The sequence below is a fragment of the Gopherus flavomarginatus genome, chromosome 4 (genome assembly GCF_025201925.1).
Source record: "Gopherus flavomarginatus isolate rGopFla2 chromosome 4, rGopFla2.mat.asm, whole genome shotgun sequence".
Taxonomy (NCBI): domain Eukaryota; kingdom Metazoa; phylum Chordata; order Testudines; family Testudinidae; genus Gopherus; species Gopherus flavomarginatus.
In genome coordinates, this window is record NC_066620.1 from 140436587 (window position 1) to 140456895 (window position 20309).

The 20309-nt window shown below is 38.5% G+C and overlaps 1 protein-coding gene across 4 annotated transcripts in view; it reads left to right on the forward strand.

Moving 5' to 3' along the window:
* Window positions 1–20309, forward strand: part of ASCC3 (activating signal cointegrator 1 complex subunit 3) — a 579719-nt gene that overhangs the window by 471066 nt on the left and 88344 nt on the right. For all 4 annotated transcript variants that reach the window (XM_050949220.1, XM_050949219.1, XM_050949221.1 and 1 more), the window contains 4 exons: window positions 4955–5092; window positions 5185–5305; window positions 14895–15027; window positions 19822–19947. In XM_050949220.1, coding sequence (XP_050805177.1) covers window positions 4955–5092; window positions 5185–5305; window positions 14895–15027; window positions 19822–19947 — 518 coding nt within the window. The remainder of the gene's footprint in view (window positions 1–4954; window positions 5093–5184; window positions 5306–14894; window positions 15028–19821; window positions 19948–20309) is intronic.

The following is a 20309-nucleotide window of genomic DNA, read 5'->3' on the forward strand; positions in this document are numbered from 1 at the left end:
ACCTCTTCTTTTCTTTTCCTTTTCTGTCAAGTTTGTATTGCTTTTTGTCTTAAGGACAAAATAGAAAATTAAAACTAATTAAGAAAGTGGCACATGTTATTATTGAGCTACGATATAATTAGATAGTACTTACCCAGCAAAAGAAAGTGAATTTAATATTTTCTAAGATTTAATCTTCCCTCCCCTTTTTTTTTGAATTTTGAATTTCTTCTCATATTTAAACATAATGGGGGAACAAGCCAACTACTAATTTACACCATTAGAACTACAACTACAATAATTTTCTCATAATGTTTTCATCATTTTAATGTCTTACATTTTCTTAAGATTATTCATTATGAAGTCTCTATATAAAACTAAGTTCCCAGACACAAACATAACCCTCTGTAAGTCATGATCTTTAATAATATTCATATAGGGCCACCTCCAACTCCCACTTAGGTCAGTAGAAAGACTGTTCCTGTTGATTTCACTGGAAATTGGATCAGGCCGATTATGACCTCTGAATTCCTAAAGAGAGAAACTGTGTGAGAAAGAGAGAATTGTATGTATACGTATATGGCGTGTGTGAGATAATTATGTGTATGTATATTTTTGGGGGGACACAATATATATACATATATGTGAAAAAAAATTAGGAGAGATAAAAGGGCATTTGTCTTTTCCACCTCTCACCCTTAAATCAAAAAACCCGTTGCCTCCTCATAAACTCATAGATGTTAAGGTCAGAAGGGACCATTGTAATCATCTAGTCTGACCTCCTGCACATTGCAATCCCCAGAACCTCATCCACCCACTCCTGTGACAGACCCCTAACCTCTGGCTGAGTTATTGAAGCCCTCAAATTGTGGTTTAAGGACTCCAAGTTACAATGAATCTACCACTTACACTAGTTTAAACCTGCAAGTGACCTATGCCTCATGCTGCAGAGGATGACAAAAAACCTCCTGTGTTGTTGTTTTGAAGTAATGCTATGCTATAAAATGGGTAGAGAAATTTTGGACAAGCATATCACTCCCTTTTAAATATTTTACTGCTAAATGTGTAATTTTATTAATGTATCTCTATTGTGGTAAATTCATATACTTGAAAGCACTTTCCCTGGTTAATCTTCTCTGGGTTTTTTGGTGGTGGTCAGGGGAAGTATTTATTTATTTTTTGGGGAGGGGAGGGTGCTTCTGTTTTTGAATACCAGCACACATGAATTCCTGGTCCAAAATAATAATAAGGGAACTTGATTGTGTGTCTTTAGCAATTATCAAGAATCATCTCTAAATGTTTCTTTCGTTATTGAAGTTTAACTTCCTTCCACAAGATGTTATCTTTATGACACAAAAGTGTGTCATAAAAAATTAACATTTAGGTATAACAAGGAGATGTTTTTATTTCATTTAACATCTGTAGCAGATGTGAAATATGTAATTATTTTTGTAAAAGACTTCATAACTTTCACAATTCTTTTGTTTGGCACATCTTTCTTTTACTGGGCATTTTAGACAATTGATAAGCTTTATTCAGTGGCATATGGTCTGAGTCTGACGTGCTTTGAAAAGAGTACAGAGTACTAATAATGAGGATTCTGTGAAAATGCGAAAACCAGCACAACAGATATGCTTTGAGAAAGTATGGGTTTTTAGCATCTTGAAACAATATATCACACTCAAAGGGACAGAATTGGTCTGCACAATCTGTTAGCTCATTCTTGTCCAATCTGGTCTCCTCCTTTCTTTTGGAGCCAACATTGTCATCAACTTGCTGAATTATACTCTGACTGGAATGTATTTCAGGCACAGAGTAATGTATCTACTTTAAATGGAATCCTATCTTTCTACAAAAGCTTTTTAAGTATAATAAATTTTAAAATATAAAAAACAGTTCTATTAACTTAAAGTAAATGGTTCAACAGTTTACATATGTGCAGGCACAAAGAAAATGACTACTTACTAGTTTCAAAAAAATCTAGCATGTCTAGAGAAAAGTTTATTTCTGCCATTTATAATCTTTCTTTTTTTTTTTGGTAATTAATATTTTGCAATGATTACAGACCCCAATTCAGATTTCAGAGGTGTTTATTAACAGCTAGCTTCTTAATCAAGCTATGGTATGGGGAAGAATGGGAGGGTTTTGTTCATATTTCAAAAATCTATGCAAGTTAGCCCAGGTTACCCAGCATCAGCCCAATTCTGCTCTCATTGGAATCCCGAGGAAAATTCCCCTTGACTTCAATTGGGGCAGGTTTGAGCCCTAAATTAGTTTAATATTAATGTATTTTAGTGTGTATATATACACAGACACTAATGTCAATAAAATTTACAGTTTCTTATAGCCATGTTGCTGTATTTAGAATGTTCCTTTTTCTATATCAGAGTTTAAGAAGTAAAGTATTACTTTTAAAAACTTAAGAAGGATGATTACATTTATGTTCAAATATGTTAAAATATATAGTAAAATGTAGAACGATATAGATACTTTGCGTCTTACAGTATGTCATGTTGGTGTTAGTTTATTTTTTCTGACTGCGTAAAAACTATTAAATTTACCTAATATTTATCTTATTATGTAGAGATATTTAATAATTATGCAATAAATAGGCATAGGGAAAGGAGTTCTGCTTTAAAATAAATTGTCATCAGAATTTTAAGCCCCGAATTGTGCCTATGGGTAGAAATAGTTTTGTTTATTGTATTGATTTATGTAAAAGTAAGGGGGTCAGCTAGAAGTGACTAGGATTCCCTGCTGCTAGAATGACAGGATAGTAGTGCATGTGCCAGCTCTCCTGCTAAGGTTTCTTTAGTTTTCCTGTGGTAAATTACACTGCTTTGCAGGTATGACTAACATCACCACAGGATACTGCTGTAATACAAGTCAGGAGAAGAAAAAAAATAACCACCACAGATTGCAAAAATCAAGAACAACAGCTCTGAATAAATTCCCAGCAATGTGAATTTGGGCTATTTTATGCTGGGAAGTACATGACCAAAAGGAATAGCACAGGTTCTCAGCTGAAAATAACTAACATTGTAAAACTATTCTTGCTGAAGAAATATTCTGATTGGGTGTAGACATTGTAATCAGCCAATTTAATCCCTGTTCTTCATGGAAGAAAAAGATGCCCAGATTCTGTATTAACCTGGTATCATAATATAATGTTCATATTAACTATGAAATATAATTATTAGACTAATCAAAGAAAATAAATTAGTCCAAAGCACAAAGTTATCATGAGATAATTGGTACTAGCAACCAAAATGTTAACGACATTTTAGTACATTTTGGATTCTTTATTACTTCCATCTTTGCTAAAGTAACTAAGACTTCAACCAAAACTCCTTTAACGTTATTTAAAATGCTTTGCTCTGCTTCCCAAACTAGATTGTCTAAGTAGGTAAAATGTATCAATATTCTATAAAGTGTATTTTTATTCTCAAACCTTTATAAAACTTACTTTTTTTAAAGTGATGTGTTTTCTATCACATTAGGAGAAGTCTATGGAACTGTATTTTATGTGTTTGCTAGATATCCAAATAATTATCTACCTTAAGAATATAATAAAGATAAATCCCAGAAAACAGTTTTCAAAAAAATTAATGTTCTGAGCGTCAGAAACAGAACATTTGAAAGGCTTTGCAGCAGTGATTATTAATGTAACTAATGGATGGCTGCTATTGTCAAAATTTCACCTCAGTATTTTAAATGATGTTTTTTTTAATTAATTTTCTCAATCTTGTATTGTATTGTTTCATTGATCCTTTGTTTTGTTTGTTTATAGAGAGAGACACTAACTGGCTGTGCCAGTTAATGTTTATGATTAACAATGTTACCGTGATTTGTGGTATAAATTGTCGATGGTACTCACAGGGGCATCAAGAAACCATTGACGAGTGACTAGGTTTAAAAGCCACTGGCTGTAATTGTATTAAAACAACATGAAACAATAAATAGCATTAGCAATAAAATAATGGAACAAATATTTAGAGACAAATCAATAAGCATTTTGGACCAGAATGTGAAGCCTTTGATTATATTGATGAGCTGTTACTCATAGGAGTAATCCCAGTGAAGCAAGTGGGATCATTCATGTATGTAATTAGTCATCTAGGCAAGTAAGGGGTTCACAGTCTAGCCTGAGAGGTTAATGGAATCATGAGCAGTAAGCAGCATGAATTTGTATGCAATAAATCTGTCCAGAGAAACCTGATCACTTTTTTTTCCCTAAAATTGCAAAATTGTTGAATAAAAGAAAAGTAGTAGTTGCAGTGTGCTTGGATTTACTGTAGGATTTGGTACTATAAACTACAAAATCATATTTGAAATATTAGTTGAATTGGGTTGGATAGGAACATATGAATTGGAAATTGACAATTTAAAATGGCTGATATAGCTAAATAAATGGTGTAAATAATTTATTGAGTTGAGCAAACATGTCTAAGTGGGTTACTTAGAATCTGGGTTAGACCCAGTTTTATTTTCATCATAATTAATGTTCTGGAAGAGAAAGTAAGCAGTACCCCTGAGTACAGGGCTTGAACAGTTGTCTTTCTGATACTGACACTTATAATTGAAAAATGTGCCAGGCAGACAGGGCACATACCAGGCAGACCAGGATACTTTCAACATTCAAAATGCCCCATGCTCGGTTCCTCCTGAGCTTACTATTTATCTAATTTAAAAAACGAAATTAATTATGTTTATATTATAGTAATAAAATGGCTATAAAACACTATTAACTTCAATTATTTCTCTCTCCCGTCCTTCATGTGTTGCTTGTTTTTTTAGACTGTAAACTGTTCAGGGCAGGAACTGTGTGTCTCTGTGATTATAGACAATGCATAGCACATTGTGGTTGCAGATAGAGGACAGATAACTTATTAATAACAGGAACCCTAAAATGTTAAAAACTTCTCAGAAGAATGTTCAGTACTGTTCTAAATCATGTAACCATCCTCTGTTGCAGATGAACGATGTTATAGTAACAGTAAGAGATTCTAATCTGAAGCTGACTCTTGCATTTGGAATTGGCATGCACCATGCTGGGCTACATGAAAGAGACAGAAAAACTGTGGAAGAACTATTTGTGAATTGCAAAATCCAGGTTAATTTTTGCTTTTAGTAATACCAGAAATGAGATTTATATGCAATTTTAAAGTTATCTCTTTGTTACATTAATTTTTCTTTCTGTTTTAGGTTCTTATTGCCACAAGCACATTAGCCTGGGGTGTAAATTTTCCAGCTCATTTAGTAATTGTTAAGGGAACAGAATTTTACGATGGAAAAACAAGACGTTATGTGGATTATCCCATTACAGGTATTCACGTTAATTTTCCAAATACTTAGTTGCTGAAATGAATTTCAAGCATATGCAAATATGAACTTGAATAATTTATAGTTTTAGGAACTGAACATTTAAAAATCTATAATAGACACATGTTGGGACAGATTATTTGTTGTGTAAATGTGACTCATGAGAGAACTATTAAATGGTTTTCATATATTCATTTTTCCTTTTTTGGAAACTTTTCTCTTGCAAAACTACTGAGCAACTGGTATCATCCTAACAAGCCGTTTAAAAAAAAAAAAACTAAAAGCAAAAGATAGTTTGAACACATACGGTACATTTTGAAGGGATCCTGTAAAATCAAATATGGCCCGCAAATAGATTTTATGAAATAAATTCTTAAAAAAAAATGTGAAAAGTAAATTCTTCTGTGAGTTTATTTTGTTATTATCCACTAGAAAAAGGTTTTTAAACAACTGTACATTCCTCTACAGTGTTTGCAGCACTCGTAATGGATGAGACTTTGAAATTCCAATTGACTAATCTTGACTATAAAAAAACTAATATAATTTTATTGGCCAAACTGAGTGAAGCTAAAAAGTAAAGAAAAGCATGAATAGTGAAAGCTGAATAAACTGTATTTTAACTTCAGTGTGATATAGAAATTTTAATTTTATTTTATGTCTGCCTCCAGTCCACCCAAATTTTGATAAACTATATTGCAACCATTTTAGAAGACTTCAGAGAAGTAAGACAGGAACAACTTTGGAAAGTTGAAACAAGGGAAAATATTAATTTCAATCGTAGTAAGCTTGGAGAGCCAGGACTATCTAAAATTATTACAGGTTTCCTGGTCCATTTTATCTGTTACACTAAAGAAAGATAGTTTGATTTTAAACTGTCTGAAGCTTGGCCAGAAAAAATGTATTCCTAGGAATAATCTGAATGTTATTTGTAACATAGGTAGAGATTGATTCTTGATAGAACACAGTTGGAACTCAATACATTATAGAAGATGCCCATCCAACTAGTCCATCATAGAGCTTAATTTAGTGTGAATGCTCTACACTCTTATTCAGGTTTCAAATTAGCAGCCGTGTTAGTCTGTATCTGCAAAAAGAACAGGTGTACTCGTGGCACCTTAGAGACTAACAAATGTATTTAAGCATAAGCTTTCATGGGCTACAGCCCACTTCATCGGATGCATGTAGTGGAAAATACAGTAGGAAGATATATGTATACACAGAGAACATGAAACAATGGATGTTACCATACACACTATAAGGAGAGCGATCAGTTAAGGTGAGCTATTATGAATAGGAGAAAAAAAGAACTGTTTGTAGTGGTAATGAAAATGGCCCATTTCCAGCAATTGACAAGGCGATGTAAGGAACTGGGGGCGGGGAAGGGATAAGCATGGGGAAATAGTTTTACTTTGTGTAATGGCCCATCCACTCCCAGTCTTTATTCAAGCCTAGTTTGAAGGTGTCCAATTTGAAAATTAATTCCAATTCAGCAGTCTCTCATTGGAGTCTGTTTTTGAAGTTTTTTTGTTGTAATTTGGGGACAATGTGGACCTTCAAATCAGCGGCACTGCTGTGTGTATCCACATGGCCCCATAGTATGCCAACATTTTTATGGCTGACTTAGAACAATGCTTCCTCAGCTCTCGTCCTCTAACACCCCTGCTCTACTTGCGCTACATTGATGACATCTTCATCATCTGGCCCATGGAAAAGAAGTCCTTGAAGAATTCCATCATGATTTCAACAATTTCCACCCCACCAACAACCTCAGCCTGGACCACTCCACACAAGAGATCCACTTCCTGGACACTACATTGCTAATAAATGATGGCCACATAAACACCACCCTATACTGGAAACCTACTGACCGCTATACTTAACCTACATGCCTCCAGCTTTCATCCAGACCACACTACTCGATCCATTGTCTACAGCCAAGCTCTACAAATACAATCGCATTTGCTCCAACCCCTCGGACAGAGACAAACACCTACAAGATCTCTATCAAGCGTTCTTACATCTACAGTACCCACCTGCTGAAGTGAAGAAACAGACTGACAGAGCCAGAAGAATACCCAGGAGTCACCTACTATAGGACAGGCCCAACAAAGAAAGTAACAGAATGCCACTAGCCATCATCTTCAGCCCCCAAATAAAACCTCTCCAGTGTGTCAAGGATCTACAACTTATCCTGAAGGACAATCCTTCGATCTCACAGATCTTGGGAGACAGGCCAGTCCTTGCTTACAGACAGTCCCCAAACCTGAAGCAAATACTCTCCAGCAACCACACACCCAGGAACCTATCCATGCAACAAAGCCCGCTGCCAACTCTGTCCACATATCTGTTCAGGGGATACCATCATAGGACCTAATCACATCAGCCACATCATCAGGGGCTCATTCACCTGCACATCTACCAATGTGATATATGCCATCATGTACCAGCAATGACCTTCTGCTATGTACATTAGCCAAACGGGACAGTCTTTGCGTAAAAGAGTAAATGGACACAAATCAGACGCCAAGAATTAGAACATTCAAAAACTAGTTGGAGAACACTTCAATCTCCCTGGCCTCTCGATTACAGACCTAAAAGTCACAATATTACAACAAAAAAACTTCAAAAACAGACTTCAGTGAAAGACTGCTGAATTGGAATGAATTTGCAAATTGGACATCATCAGACTAGGCTTGAATAAAGACTGGGAGTGGATGGGCCTTTACACAAAGTAAAACTATTTCCCCATGCTTATCCCTGCCCCCCGCCCCCAGTTCCTTACATCTCCTTGTCAATTGCTGGAAATGGGCCATTTTCATTACCACTACAAACAGTTCTTTTTCTCTCCAGCTGATAATAGCTCACCTTAACTGATCACTCTCCTTATAATGTGTATGGTAACACCCATTGTTTCATGTTCTGTGTGTGTGTGTATATATATATAATCTTCCTACTGTATTTTCCACTACATGCATCGGATGAAGTGGGCTGCAGCCTACAGAACCTTATGCTCAAATACATTTGTTAGTCTCTAAGGTGCCACAAGTACTCCTGTTCTTATTACTCTTATGCAGGAAACATTGGATCAATTTCGAGGCCAAGTCTCTTGCTTCTGAGTTCTGGCATGACCTGGGAGTATTGCCATCGCAGCATGCTTAACACTTTTGAGAGTCCTTTGTATAGTTCTTTGGCTGCTCTAACGATAGTACTAACTATCTCTGTATAAGGACACATCTAGCTCTCGGTTGTAAGAATAGTGATACCTGTCTTTAATACTAGTTGTGAAAGCAGCAAAGAATCCTGTGGCACCTTATAGACTAACAGACGTTTTGGAGCATGAGCTTTCGTGGGTGAATACCCACTTCGTCAGATGCATGTAGTGGAAATTTCCAGGGGCAGGTATATATATGCAAGCAAGCTAGAGATAATGAGGTTAGTTCAATCAGGGAGGATGAGGCCCTGTTCTAGCAGTTGAGATGTGAAAACCAAGGGAGGAGATACTGGTTTTGTAGCTGGCAAGCCATTCACAGTCTTTGTTTAATCCTGAGCTGATGGTGTCAAATTTGCAGATGAACTGAAGCTCAGCAGTTTCTCTTTGAAGTCTGGTCCTGAAGTTTTTTTGCTGCAGGATGGCCACCTTAAAGTCTGCTATAGTGTGACCAGGGAGATTGAAGTGTTCTCCTACAGGTTTTTGTATATTGCCATTCCTGATATCTGATTTGTGTCCATTGATCCTTTTCCATAGAGACTGTCCAGTTTGGCCGATGTACATAGCAGAGTGGCATTGCTGGCATATGATGGCGTATGTTACATTGGTGGACGTGCAGGTGAATGAACCGGTGATGGTGTGGCTGATCTGGTTAGGTCCTGTGATGGTGTCGCTGGTGTAGATATGTGGGCAAAGTTGGCATCAAGGTTTGTTGCATGGATTGGTTCATGAGCTAGAGTTACTGTGCTGCGGTGTGCAGTTGCTGGTGAGAATAGGTTTCAGGTTGGCAGGTTGTCTGTGGGCAAGGACTGGCCTGCCACCCAAGGCCTGTGAAAGTGCGGGGTCATTGTCCAGGATGGGTTGTAGATCCCTGATGATGCGTTGGAGGGGTTTTAGCTGGGGACTGTATGTGATGGCCAGTGGAGTCCTGTTGGTTTCTTTCTTGGGTTTGTCTTGCAGTAGGAGGCTTCTGGGTACGCGTCTGGCTCTGTTGATCTGTTTCCTTATTTCCTCGTGTGGGTATTGTAGTTTTGAGAATGCTTGGTGGAGATTTTGTAGGTTTTGGTCTCTGTCTGAGGGGTTAGAGCAGATGCGGTTGTACCTCTGTGCTTGGCTGTAGACAATGGATCGTGTGATGTGCCTGGGGTGGAAACTGGAGGCATGAAGGTAGGCATAGCAGTCAGTAGGTTTTTGGTATAGGGTGGTGTTAATGTGACCATCACTTATTTGCACCGTGATATCTAGGAAGTGGACCTCCCGTGTAGATTGGTTCAGGCTGAGGTTGAAGGTCGGGTGGTAGCTGTTGAAATCTGTAGCAGACCTTAACGTGGCCATCCTGCAGCAAAAAAACTTCAGGACCAGACTTCAAAAAGAAACTGCTGAGCTTCAGTTCATCTGCAGATTTGAAACCATCAGCTCAGGATTAAACAAGGACTGTGAATGGCTTGCCAACTACAAAACCAGTTTCTCCTCCATTGGTTTTCACACCTCAACGCTAGAACAGGGCCTCATCCTCCCTGATTGAACTAACCTCATTATCTCTAGCTTGCTTGCATATATATACCTGCCCCTGGAAATTTCCACTACATGCATCTGACAAAGTGGGTATTCACCCACGAAAGCTCATGCCCCAGAACCTCTGTTAGTCTATAAGGTGCCACAGGATTCTTTGCTGCTTTTACAGATCCAGACTAACACGGCTACCCCTCTGATACTAGTTGTGAAGAAAGAGAAGGAAAGAACTCAATTTGTCTTTCAGATCCCTGGCTGAATCTGCAGGACTGAAAGTTAAGAAAACCCTTTTTTAAAAGTAAATAAATAAATTGAACAGAATCAATATGGAATCAGTGAGGCAGAATAAACGCAGAGCCCCACTATGCCTTTTTTATAGACTTGCCTTTCAGAGTATAGCTGCACACTTAAGTGTATTGTGGTGGATTCTTGAATAGGCTTTGGGTATTGTGGATCTGTTGATCCTTGAATGAGCTTTCAAGGGAAGTGCCACATTCTGTACAGTAGCATTTTCCCCCTATTTTTGTAGATATCATTTTGCTGTCTGTAATTTCACAGAAAATTATGGTATGGGAAAAGGCTAGTTTTAAATAGGTCTAAAAATGCTTTCAGGTGGTCTGGTTTGAAAAGGTATCTTTTGTTGTTGTTTTAACTTTCTATAAAATAGTGTTTAGGGTATTTGAGAGTTGTAGGAAAAAGGGATTTTAGTTTTGCAGATCAGCAGTTTGTTCTTTTTGCACTTAACGCAAATTATCATATGTCCCTGGTCTTGTCTGCAATAGAGTTTGTCTACACTGCAAAGAAAAACCTGCATCATCGAGTCTTAGAGCCCAGGTCAATTGACTCGGACTCACGGGGCTTGGGCTGCAGGGCTAAAAATAACAGTGTAGATGTTCAGGATCGGTTTGGAGCCTGGACTTTAAGACCCTCTTCCCGTGCTGGCTTTCAGAGCATTGGCTCCCGCCCAAGTCTGAACGGCGGTACTACTATTTTTAGCCCCACAGCCTAAGCCCTGTGAGCCCAATTCAGTTGACCTTTTCCTCTGAGATTTGGTGCAGTGGGTTTTGTCTTTGCATTATAGTCATATCCACAGAGCCTTTGCTGGCATAGCTTTGCCAGCAGCGCCCCGTAAGAAATTGAGTGTATTCTATCAGAAGGAAGGTTTTTTTTAACCAGCATAGCAACACCACCTCTATCAATTACATTATGTAAGCAGACAAAAGCACTCTGATGTCTGCATAGTTGCCTCTACACCAGCAGCTATGTCGGCTGAGTCCACACTCCTAGCCAGCTGCTATAGTTGTACCAGCAAAACTTTGTAGTGTAGACCAACCTCCTGTCTCGCTTTCAGTTCTGCCCTTAGGTTTGCCTGTTTAACTTCTGTTTAAAATCTAATAGGAGCGTAGCACAAATTCAGCTGTGGTATAAACTGATTCATCTCCATTAAAGTTACCTGCCTGTTCTAGGACTGAATTTGGTGCCTAGTGTACAAGTCAGGGCAGAATGAGGTCTTTCAATTACTTGCACTTAGGCCAGGAGTTTGAAAATAATAGCAGAGCCTAAGTTCACATCTGAATTTAAGCCTGGTTGGAGAGAGTACAAATCAGAGGTTTTGGGGTGGGCCAATTTCTGATACAAGTCTTTCACTCAGCCAGTTGGATTGCTTTTGGCATTTCAATAGTTTAATCCAGTAGTCAAGAACAATCCAGGCAGTGTATAGTCAGTAAAGAAAATGTTGGGTTTGGCTAGCTATACATTTCCTGACGCCTTTTGGTAAATCCATTTCATATGGATTATCGTACACTATTTTACTGCACTTTCAAATAGCAGGAAATAGTTCATCATTCTCCCTTGTAGGCATCTATTCATAAATACCATTTGGGGATCTATTTCATTTTATAGTTGAACATCAGTCTTAATTTAATAATGAACAAACTGCATAAAGATTATTGTTGTTGTTTATATAGCTCGTAGAGAATACAGAACAGAAAATATAAAAAAGTTAAAAGGTAAACAGTAATTCATGCCTGAAAACTATTTTCTGGTTTCATTTATATTACTCATATTGAGGTAGAAGCTAGAGGCCCAAACAAAGCTCAGGGCTCTATTGGGTGTGGTGCAATACCACTCAGTAAAATGAACTCAGAGCTTGCTCTTGAGAACTCGCAATCTTAGCTGGAAAGGCGACACAAACAAATGGATAAACAGACATACAGGGGAGGATGGGGGACCAGGTAACAACAAAGACAGGTGTGTTTGTGTAATTTGGTAACCTTAATGCTCATAGTAGTCACAACTGGGTACCAGTCCAATCTGTATCCAATAGTGTGCTTTATAGATATCACAATAGAAGTGGATTTTAAGGAGAGATTTGTGTCTTTTCATTTGAATGTTACTGTACCTGCTTGAATTCTTATCATGGGGGGGCTAGTTGTGACCCCTATATTTAGGTTGTCTAATACTTTCCATTATGAAGGATTCATGTGACCTTTTCTTTAAGAAGCAGTAACATCTCTGTTGTTTGCAGCTCTTTGATACTCCTCAGGGAGAAATGCCTCAGAAGTTGCCTTTTCTTTTCCTGTGAAATTCCATTCAGATCTGCCTGAATTGTAAAGTGTTAAAAATCACAATGTCCCTTCTCTCACTTGCATTCCTCAGAACATTTTTGGCAGCCTGACAAAACTACTAAATGTTCTAAAAATCCCACCACTTGCCAGCACCAGCAGTAAGAGAAGACACTGCACTGGCAATGCGGGGGAGCTACCAGAGCAACTATAGTAGGAGCATGGGGCAGGTGAAAGCCAGAATGGGTTTTCCTGACAGCCTCTTTCCCCCCTACCAACCTAGCATATTTCCCCAGTGTTCTATTTCCCAGCATGAGGTCAGGTATTCCTCCAACTTCCAGGATGAGGACAGAGTGAGTGAGCATTGAACTGGGCTCCCCTGTAAGAACCAGGGATCCACTGTCATAGCCCCCCCACACACATACCTTTGGACATGGGGCAAGAGCAACCTCCACTCCTGGGGAGAGGGGAGAAGCAACAGAGAGAACAAAAACAGACTCTCTTCCATAATGTCCCCCACCATGCTTAGTATTTAGCCCCAGCACCCCATCTATTCTGTGAGGCCCCACAAGAGGCAGGAGGAAGAGACAGATCTACCCAGGTACTTATCTGGCCCCATACATTATCATAATCTCATAGAGATTCACAGTCTTTAATATGTTTATCCCTACAACACCCCTGTGAGGTTGGGAAGTGCTTTTATCTCTGTCTTACAGATGGGTAAACTGAGGCACAGAGAAGCTAAGTGACTTGGCCCAGGTCACACAGAGAGTCTGCAGCAGAGCAGGGAATTAAACCCAGATGTACCTAGGCCCAAGCTAGCACCCTAGCCACTGACCTTCACTATGTGTGGGAGGCTCCTCTGAGCACCCTTTAGACCAATATGTGGCACCATTCCCCTATTCTGTCATGCTAATGTAGCAAGTCCTGAAGATCAAATGATAGAAGTCTGTAGTTATTCCCACAACTCTGGAAAATTATATTAAAAAAAAGGTTAACAAAACATTTGCAAAGTCAAACACTGGAAAATTAGGAGCTGCTAAATCTGTGGTTGCCCATGAGTCCTTAATTGAGCCCTCTTGTACAAATGCATTATGATCTTTGCATCTGTTATAACCTTAGTCCCAGATTTGGACCTTAGCGTCCAAAATATGGGGGTTAGCATGAAAACCTCCAAGCTTAGTTACCAGCTTGGACCTGGTACTTGCTGCCACCACCCAAAAAATTAGAGTGTTTTGGGGCACTCTGGTCCCCCTGAAAAACCTTCCCTGGGGACCCCAAGACCCAAATCCCTTGAGTCTCACAACAAAGGGAAATAATCCTTTTTCCCTTCCCCCCTCCAGGTGCTCCTGGAGAGATACACAGACACAAGCTCTGTGAAACTACACAGAGAGACTCCCCCCTCTCTGTTCCCAATCCTGGAAACAAAAAGTACTTTCCTATTCCCCCAGAGGGAATGCAAAATCAGGCTAGCAATCCAACACACAGATCTCCCCTTGATTTCTTCCTCCCACCAATTCCCTGGTGAGTACAGACTCAATTTTCCTGAAGTAAAGAAAAACTCCAACAGGTCTTAAAAGAAAGCTTTATATAAAAAGAAAGAAAAATACATACAAATGGGCTCTCTGTATTAAGATGATACAACACAGGGTCAATTGCTTAAAAGAATATTGAATAAACAGCCTTATTCAAAAAGAATACAAATCAAAGCACTCCAGCACTTATATTCATGCAAATACCAAAGAAAAGAAACCATAGAACTTACTATCTGATCTCTTCGTCCTTACACTTAGAAACAGAAGACTAGAAAGTAGAAACTACTTCTCCAAAGCTCAGAGAAAGCAGGCAGGCAGACAAAAGACTCAGACACTCAATTCCCTCCACCCAAAGTTGAAAAAAATCCGGTTTCCTGATTGGTCCTCTGGTCAGGTGCAAGAGACATTAACCCTTAGCTATCTGTTTATGACAGCATCTGATGAAGTGGGTTTTAGCCCACGAAAGCTTATGTCCAAATAAATTTGTTAGTCTCTAAGGTGCCGCAAGGACTCCTCATTATTCTTTACCATAGTTTTTCATGTGTCATTATTATTTGTATTTGAGGCCCCAGTAAGATTTGGGATTGCATTGTGGTTGGTGCAGTGCAAACACTTAGGAACACATAGTTCCACAATGAATTTTCAATCTGATTTTAGACAAGATTTAGCCAGTAGGAGTAACAAACAAGGAAGGGTAAATGAGGTTACAGAGAAACAATATATTCTATACTGTACGTTATTTTGAAATAAATGCATTTATTATCTGTTTTGTAGATGTGCTTCAGATGATGGGACGCGCTGGTAGACCGCAGTTTGATGACCAAGGCAAAGCAGTGATTTTAGTCCATGATATTAAGAAAGACTTCTACAAAAAGTTTCTTTATGAACCTTTTCCAGTAGAATCAAGGTAAAGTTTGACAGGAAAGAAAACAGATAAAAGTGCATACAGCAAATGTGAAGTAGATGAAAGTGAAGTGGGACATAGATGCACCAAAATATTGGGACCTCCAAAGACAGTAGTCCTTCCAAGTGTTGAGTGCATCCCTAGATAAATGCATCTGATGAAGTGGGTATTGATCCACGAAAGCTCATGCTCCAAAACATCTGTTAGTCTATAAGGTGCCACAGGACTCTTTGCTGCTTTTACAGATCCAGACTAACACGGCTACCCCTCTGACCCTAGATAAATGTTACTCTGCTTCTGGGTGCTTTCTCAGATGAAAGCTCTTCTGGGTGCTTTCTCGGGCTGTTTTGAAAGAGAATGTAGAATAATTATTTATGCTCCCAACAACTCCAACAGAAAATTTGATCACAAAAGTACTTAGTAGGGAGAAAAAATCAGATAAAACTTAAGTACTTTTCACATGGGATTTTCATACCATTCTGGACCTGTTAAAAGATATAGAGATATAAAGCTCAAAGGGAAATGTATCTTATAAATAATTGCTAATACTTCCTTCAAAGTGGGAGCTGCAAGATTTTTGAAAAATAGGAAAACAAAGAAATATTTCAAATTCTCTCCTAATCGCACTCGTTAATCTGTGATCTATCATTTGTTAGTCAGTTCAATGCAAGTATTTATAACGGTAGCTAGTATAATCCCCTCTATCATAGACAATCATGTACGCTTCTTTTCTTAAGGAACAACTAGAGTTTATAAACCTTTAACCAATCAGATGTTACCCGCAGATGTGCTTTGTTTCAAAAACTTATGCTTAGTGTTTGACATACTAGGAAAAATGTGTAGAAAAGTATAATATCAGTAGAAACAAAAAGAAACTGAAGGAAATCTTCAATATGATGTATCAGAGGGGTAGCCGTGTTAGTTTGGATCTGTAAAAAGTGACAAAGGGTCCTGTGGCACCTTATAGACTAACAGACGTTTTGGAGCATAAGCTTTTGTGGGTGAATACTCCTCCCTGATTGAACTAACCTCGTTATCTCTAGACTGATTCTTTCCTACATATTTATACCTGCCTTTGGAAATTTCCATGACATGCATCTGACGAAGTGAGTATTCATCCACGAAAGCTCGTGCTCCAATACGTTTGTTAGTCTGTAAGGTGCCACAGGGCCCGTTGTCGCTTCAGTATCATGTAATTCTAGAGAAAAAACAGAGTATTAAAATGCAAGTGTTTTACCCAGACCATATTATTTTGGCAATAAACTAGGCAGCCTTTCTATCTGATTCCTAAGTAGTATCTCTTAAAATAGAAATATTCTCTTAATCAAATACACACATGATAACACTGCTCTACAGCCAAAATGCTTCTGAAATAAATGTAGTCCAACTTTACTAATTCTGGGTCACTGAGAACGAAAATGATGCTTAAAATTGTTGATTGGCGCTAGTTTTCAAGATATGCTATTGGGTCAGTGTATACGACCCTTGACTTGGGAATGGCGGACGATAAGTGAGTTATAAAGGGAAGGGATCTCAATTTAAACCAGAAATGACTAAAATACATCTTTGACTGGATCTGTGAATAAATCTATGACTGGGTTTGGACAGTACTTGCTTTTTAGGCAAAACAATGAATGATGCAATCTGAAGCTGGTATTGCATCATACATAATATGAATTGCGTCATGTTATTCCTAGAAGTCATGGATGATGCAATCATAACGAAGCTTACATCACTGTGCTGAACAAATTGCCCTATATCAGCTCTAGAAATCATACAATGTCGTGCTCTCTTATTTGTCAGTGTTTGATTTTGCAAAGGGACACATTTCTGTTTAGCTAAAGTGAGCAGAGATGCCTCATACTTGTGTGAACAGTGCAGATAACTTCTGCTATGTTTGTGGTGAAGTGACAAAAGCGCAGTATAACCATTATGGTTAAGAAAGCCTATCACCTTTCTTTTGGCTGCAAAATTGGAGATCAGGACAAGAGGTGGGCCCCACACGTATGCTGCCACACTTGTGCAACAAATCTTCGCCAGTGGTTGAACAGGAAAAGGAAATCTATGCCTTTTGCAGTGCCAATGATTTGGAGAGAGCCAACAGATCATACCAGCAATTGTTACTTCTGCATGGTGCCTCCAGTTGGGAAAGGTGTGTCAAAGAAGAAAAAGTGGACTGTGCATTATCCAAATATTCCATCAGCTATACGCCCAGTACCCCACAGAGAAGGACTGCCGGTTCCTGATGCACCAGAATCATTCTCACTTGAGTCAGATGAGGAAGAGGATGAAACTTCTGGTCGTGAACCATCAATGTCACAGGACCCACATTTTCTCCCATCCGCCTCCTCTGAACCACACCTCAGAACACAAGGTGAACTGAATGACCTTGTCAGGGATTTGGAACTACTCAAGAGTAAGGCCGAGCTGTTGGGCTCCAGACTACAGCAGTGGAATCTCCTGACAGGCTATCGGGGCAAATGGAGCCCATCAATGCTTGCAGACTATTGCTGGACAGTGACAAGAGATGCTCCATTTAATGAATACAAGAGACAAGCCAAGAAGCGCCGAGTAGACACTGAATAGGACTAAACTATGTACATAATAGTTTTTTGCTTTTTGTTTCATAATAAATTTTATTTATATAACCCTTTTGCTGATTTTTAAAGTGTTACATAAACAGGAGAGGTGAAATATTATCATGTAAAGCAACCATAAACACATGAAAAGACCTAGGTTTACAATTTATGATTAAAACTCTACTATCTACACAATATACATAGACATAAAATGTAAAAACTTAAATATCTTTGAAACAGTAGCCAATCAGTTTTAATTGTCATATTTGAATTCAGCACATCAAAATACATAATAAATATCACATTTTATCTCTGAAGCAGACGACTTCTCAAAAATTGTAGACCAGTGTAATCCTCATTTTTTCATTGAAATATTACAAATGTTCTTCATTATGTTATTTAATATACACAGATAATATGCTGATAGATTTCCAGACAAAGACTTAGATGTTGACCTTAATCTTATAAATCTCTAATTAGTTGAGACACATCCTGGTCTCTGGTTATGATCATCAAAGGCTTTTGAGCTAGAGGCTCTCTGATTTAAAAGAGAAGTTGCCATTGACGTGTGTGTTTTTTCTGAAGGTTCCTTAGCTTTGGAACTCATTCCCTCCTTTTCTATACCAAAAAGCAAATTTATTAACCTTATATGTTATTCCCTTTTGGCTTCATTTACCATTACATTTTCAGTAAATATTTTTAAAATAAATTGATATTTCCATGTCACAATTACAGAAATAGATGTTCTTCTATCCCCGGTCTGGTCTCTCTAAGCACTCCTCCTCAGGTGTCGTGCTTTGTCTTGACCTCTCCTAAGTTGGAATTCCAAGCCAGCTCTCCCTATTAGATTGGGCCCTATGCTATAGTACTCAATAGGAATGTCTACACTGCACTGTAAACCTGGGCCCGTGGAATGCAGTTGTGTGGACTTGGTGTTTCCAAGCCCATGATTGAGCATCCATACTGCACTGTACACCTGGGTTTACAGTTGCTGGACCTGGGTTTCACAGTTGCGCTAACATGTCCATGCTGCACTATGCAGCATTTCTGGCTTGGTCCTGCAGCCTTGACCTGCATCCACATGCAAAATAACAGGGCTTAAGCCCAAGTGACAGCGGGACTCTGGCTCTGATCCATCCATTTAGCAGGGTCCTAGGATCTGGGCCCTGAGTGCTTGCTGACCTAACTCAGACTGATTTTTGTGGGCACCTGGACTTAGCATGCAGTGTAGACATACCCTTTGTATCAACCATGTTTATCCAACAGATCCAACTGAGTTCAGAGATCTGTGGTTCTTCCCTTTGGGAGTCTATCGTCAGTGATGTACAGTTACAAAACAGCCTTTATAAAACTGAAGTATTGTTTATTTTAACTGTAGGAACAAAATATTTAGAGGAAAAGAATTTTAAATCAGTAAACAGATTACAAACATCTGTCTCACCTAAAGGTTTACTATCTCCCAATGGTAACGTAGGCAGGCCTAACTTCTTCAAACTCCAGAACCAGGTGCCTGTGTTTCTGGCTGGCTACCCCCAAACAACTCCTCCCTCACTTAAGACAGAGAGAGAGAATGCCATCCCATTTAAACTGCCAACGTTCTTTTGTTCTGCTACATTCCTAGGTTTTACTCCTTCAGACCAAAACTAGTTTTGCAGGTTGGCTGCAGAGAAAGTAAAATCTTCAAACCTTAACATTTGGGCATTGTCTCTTAACAATCCTCAAGTGTTTGCTTCAGGGGTTGCTTCTCTTGAGCCATTATTTCCATGTCTGCTTGTTTTTCCTTACCGCCTGCTATTAAACTAAACCAGTATATTCATACATTAAACATCCCAACAACAAGGTAAACATGCAGTATCCATAAATGTTTCCAGACAGCTACAATTCCATCCCGTTCCAAACATGTCCTAAGAATACTGCGTTTTGGATTTAATTGTCAACTAATTGAGTTACAGCCCTTTAGCATGCACAAGTTGCTTCCTGTTAGGATGAGATGGTTGCTCTAACCTGTAATGATGATTGTGACATTGCAAGAACATTTCCCACCCCACACCCGTGCGGGGAAAAATATTTTTAGATTAAAAATTTTGAACTCTTTTTAAAAAGGTGGTTTTGCTTTTTATAGACAAGGGCTTTGTGTGTTGGTTATGTAGAACTCCACAAAATACAATTTTTGTCCTTTGTAAAGTTAACAGATGCCTTTTTCCATTGTGTCCTTTAGTTTGTTGGAAGTGCTTTCTGATCACTTGAATGCTGAAATTGCTGCTGGAACTATTACTTCCAAGCAGGATGCTATGGATTACATCACCTGGACTTACTTCTTCCGTCGTCTTATCATGAACCCTAGGTGAGTGTAAAATTAAAAAGTAATGTAACTAAGTTCCCATTGTTTATAATTAGAGTCCAGAATACTCAACATCTCTGACAATCAGGCTAATACCGACTCAGTCCTAGGAAAGAAAGGTACGTGCAAATGGTTCACAACATTTCTCTAAATATGAAAACATCTGTTGGTAGATAACTTAGACTTTGCTTCAGTAACAATTAAAAAGTCATACATAGTATCCCTAAATTAAAAGCCCAGATGATCAAATTGCTGTATATATTTCTCTTCAGTATTTTAATATTGTTTTTTAGTGCTCACAGTGACATGTTATGCACAGCTTCCTATCGGCAATCTATCGTCAGCTGAGTTGCTTAGTCATTGAT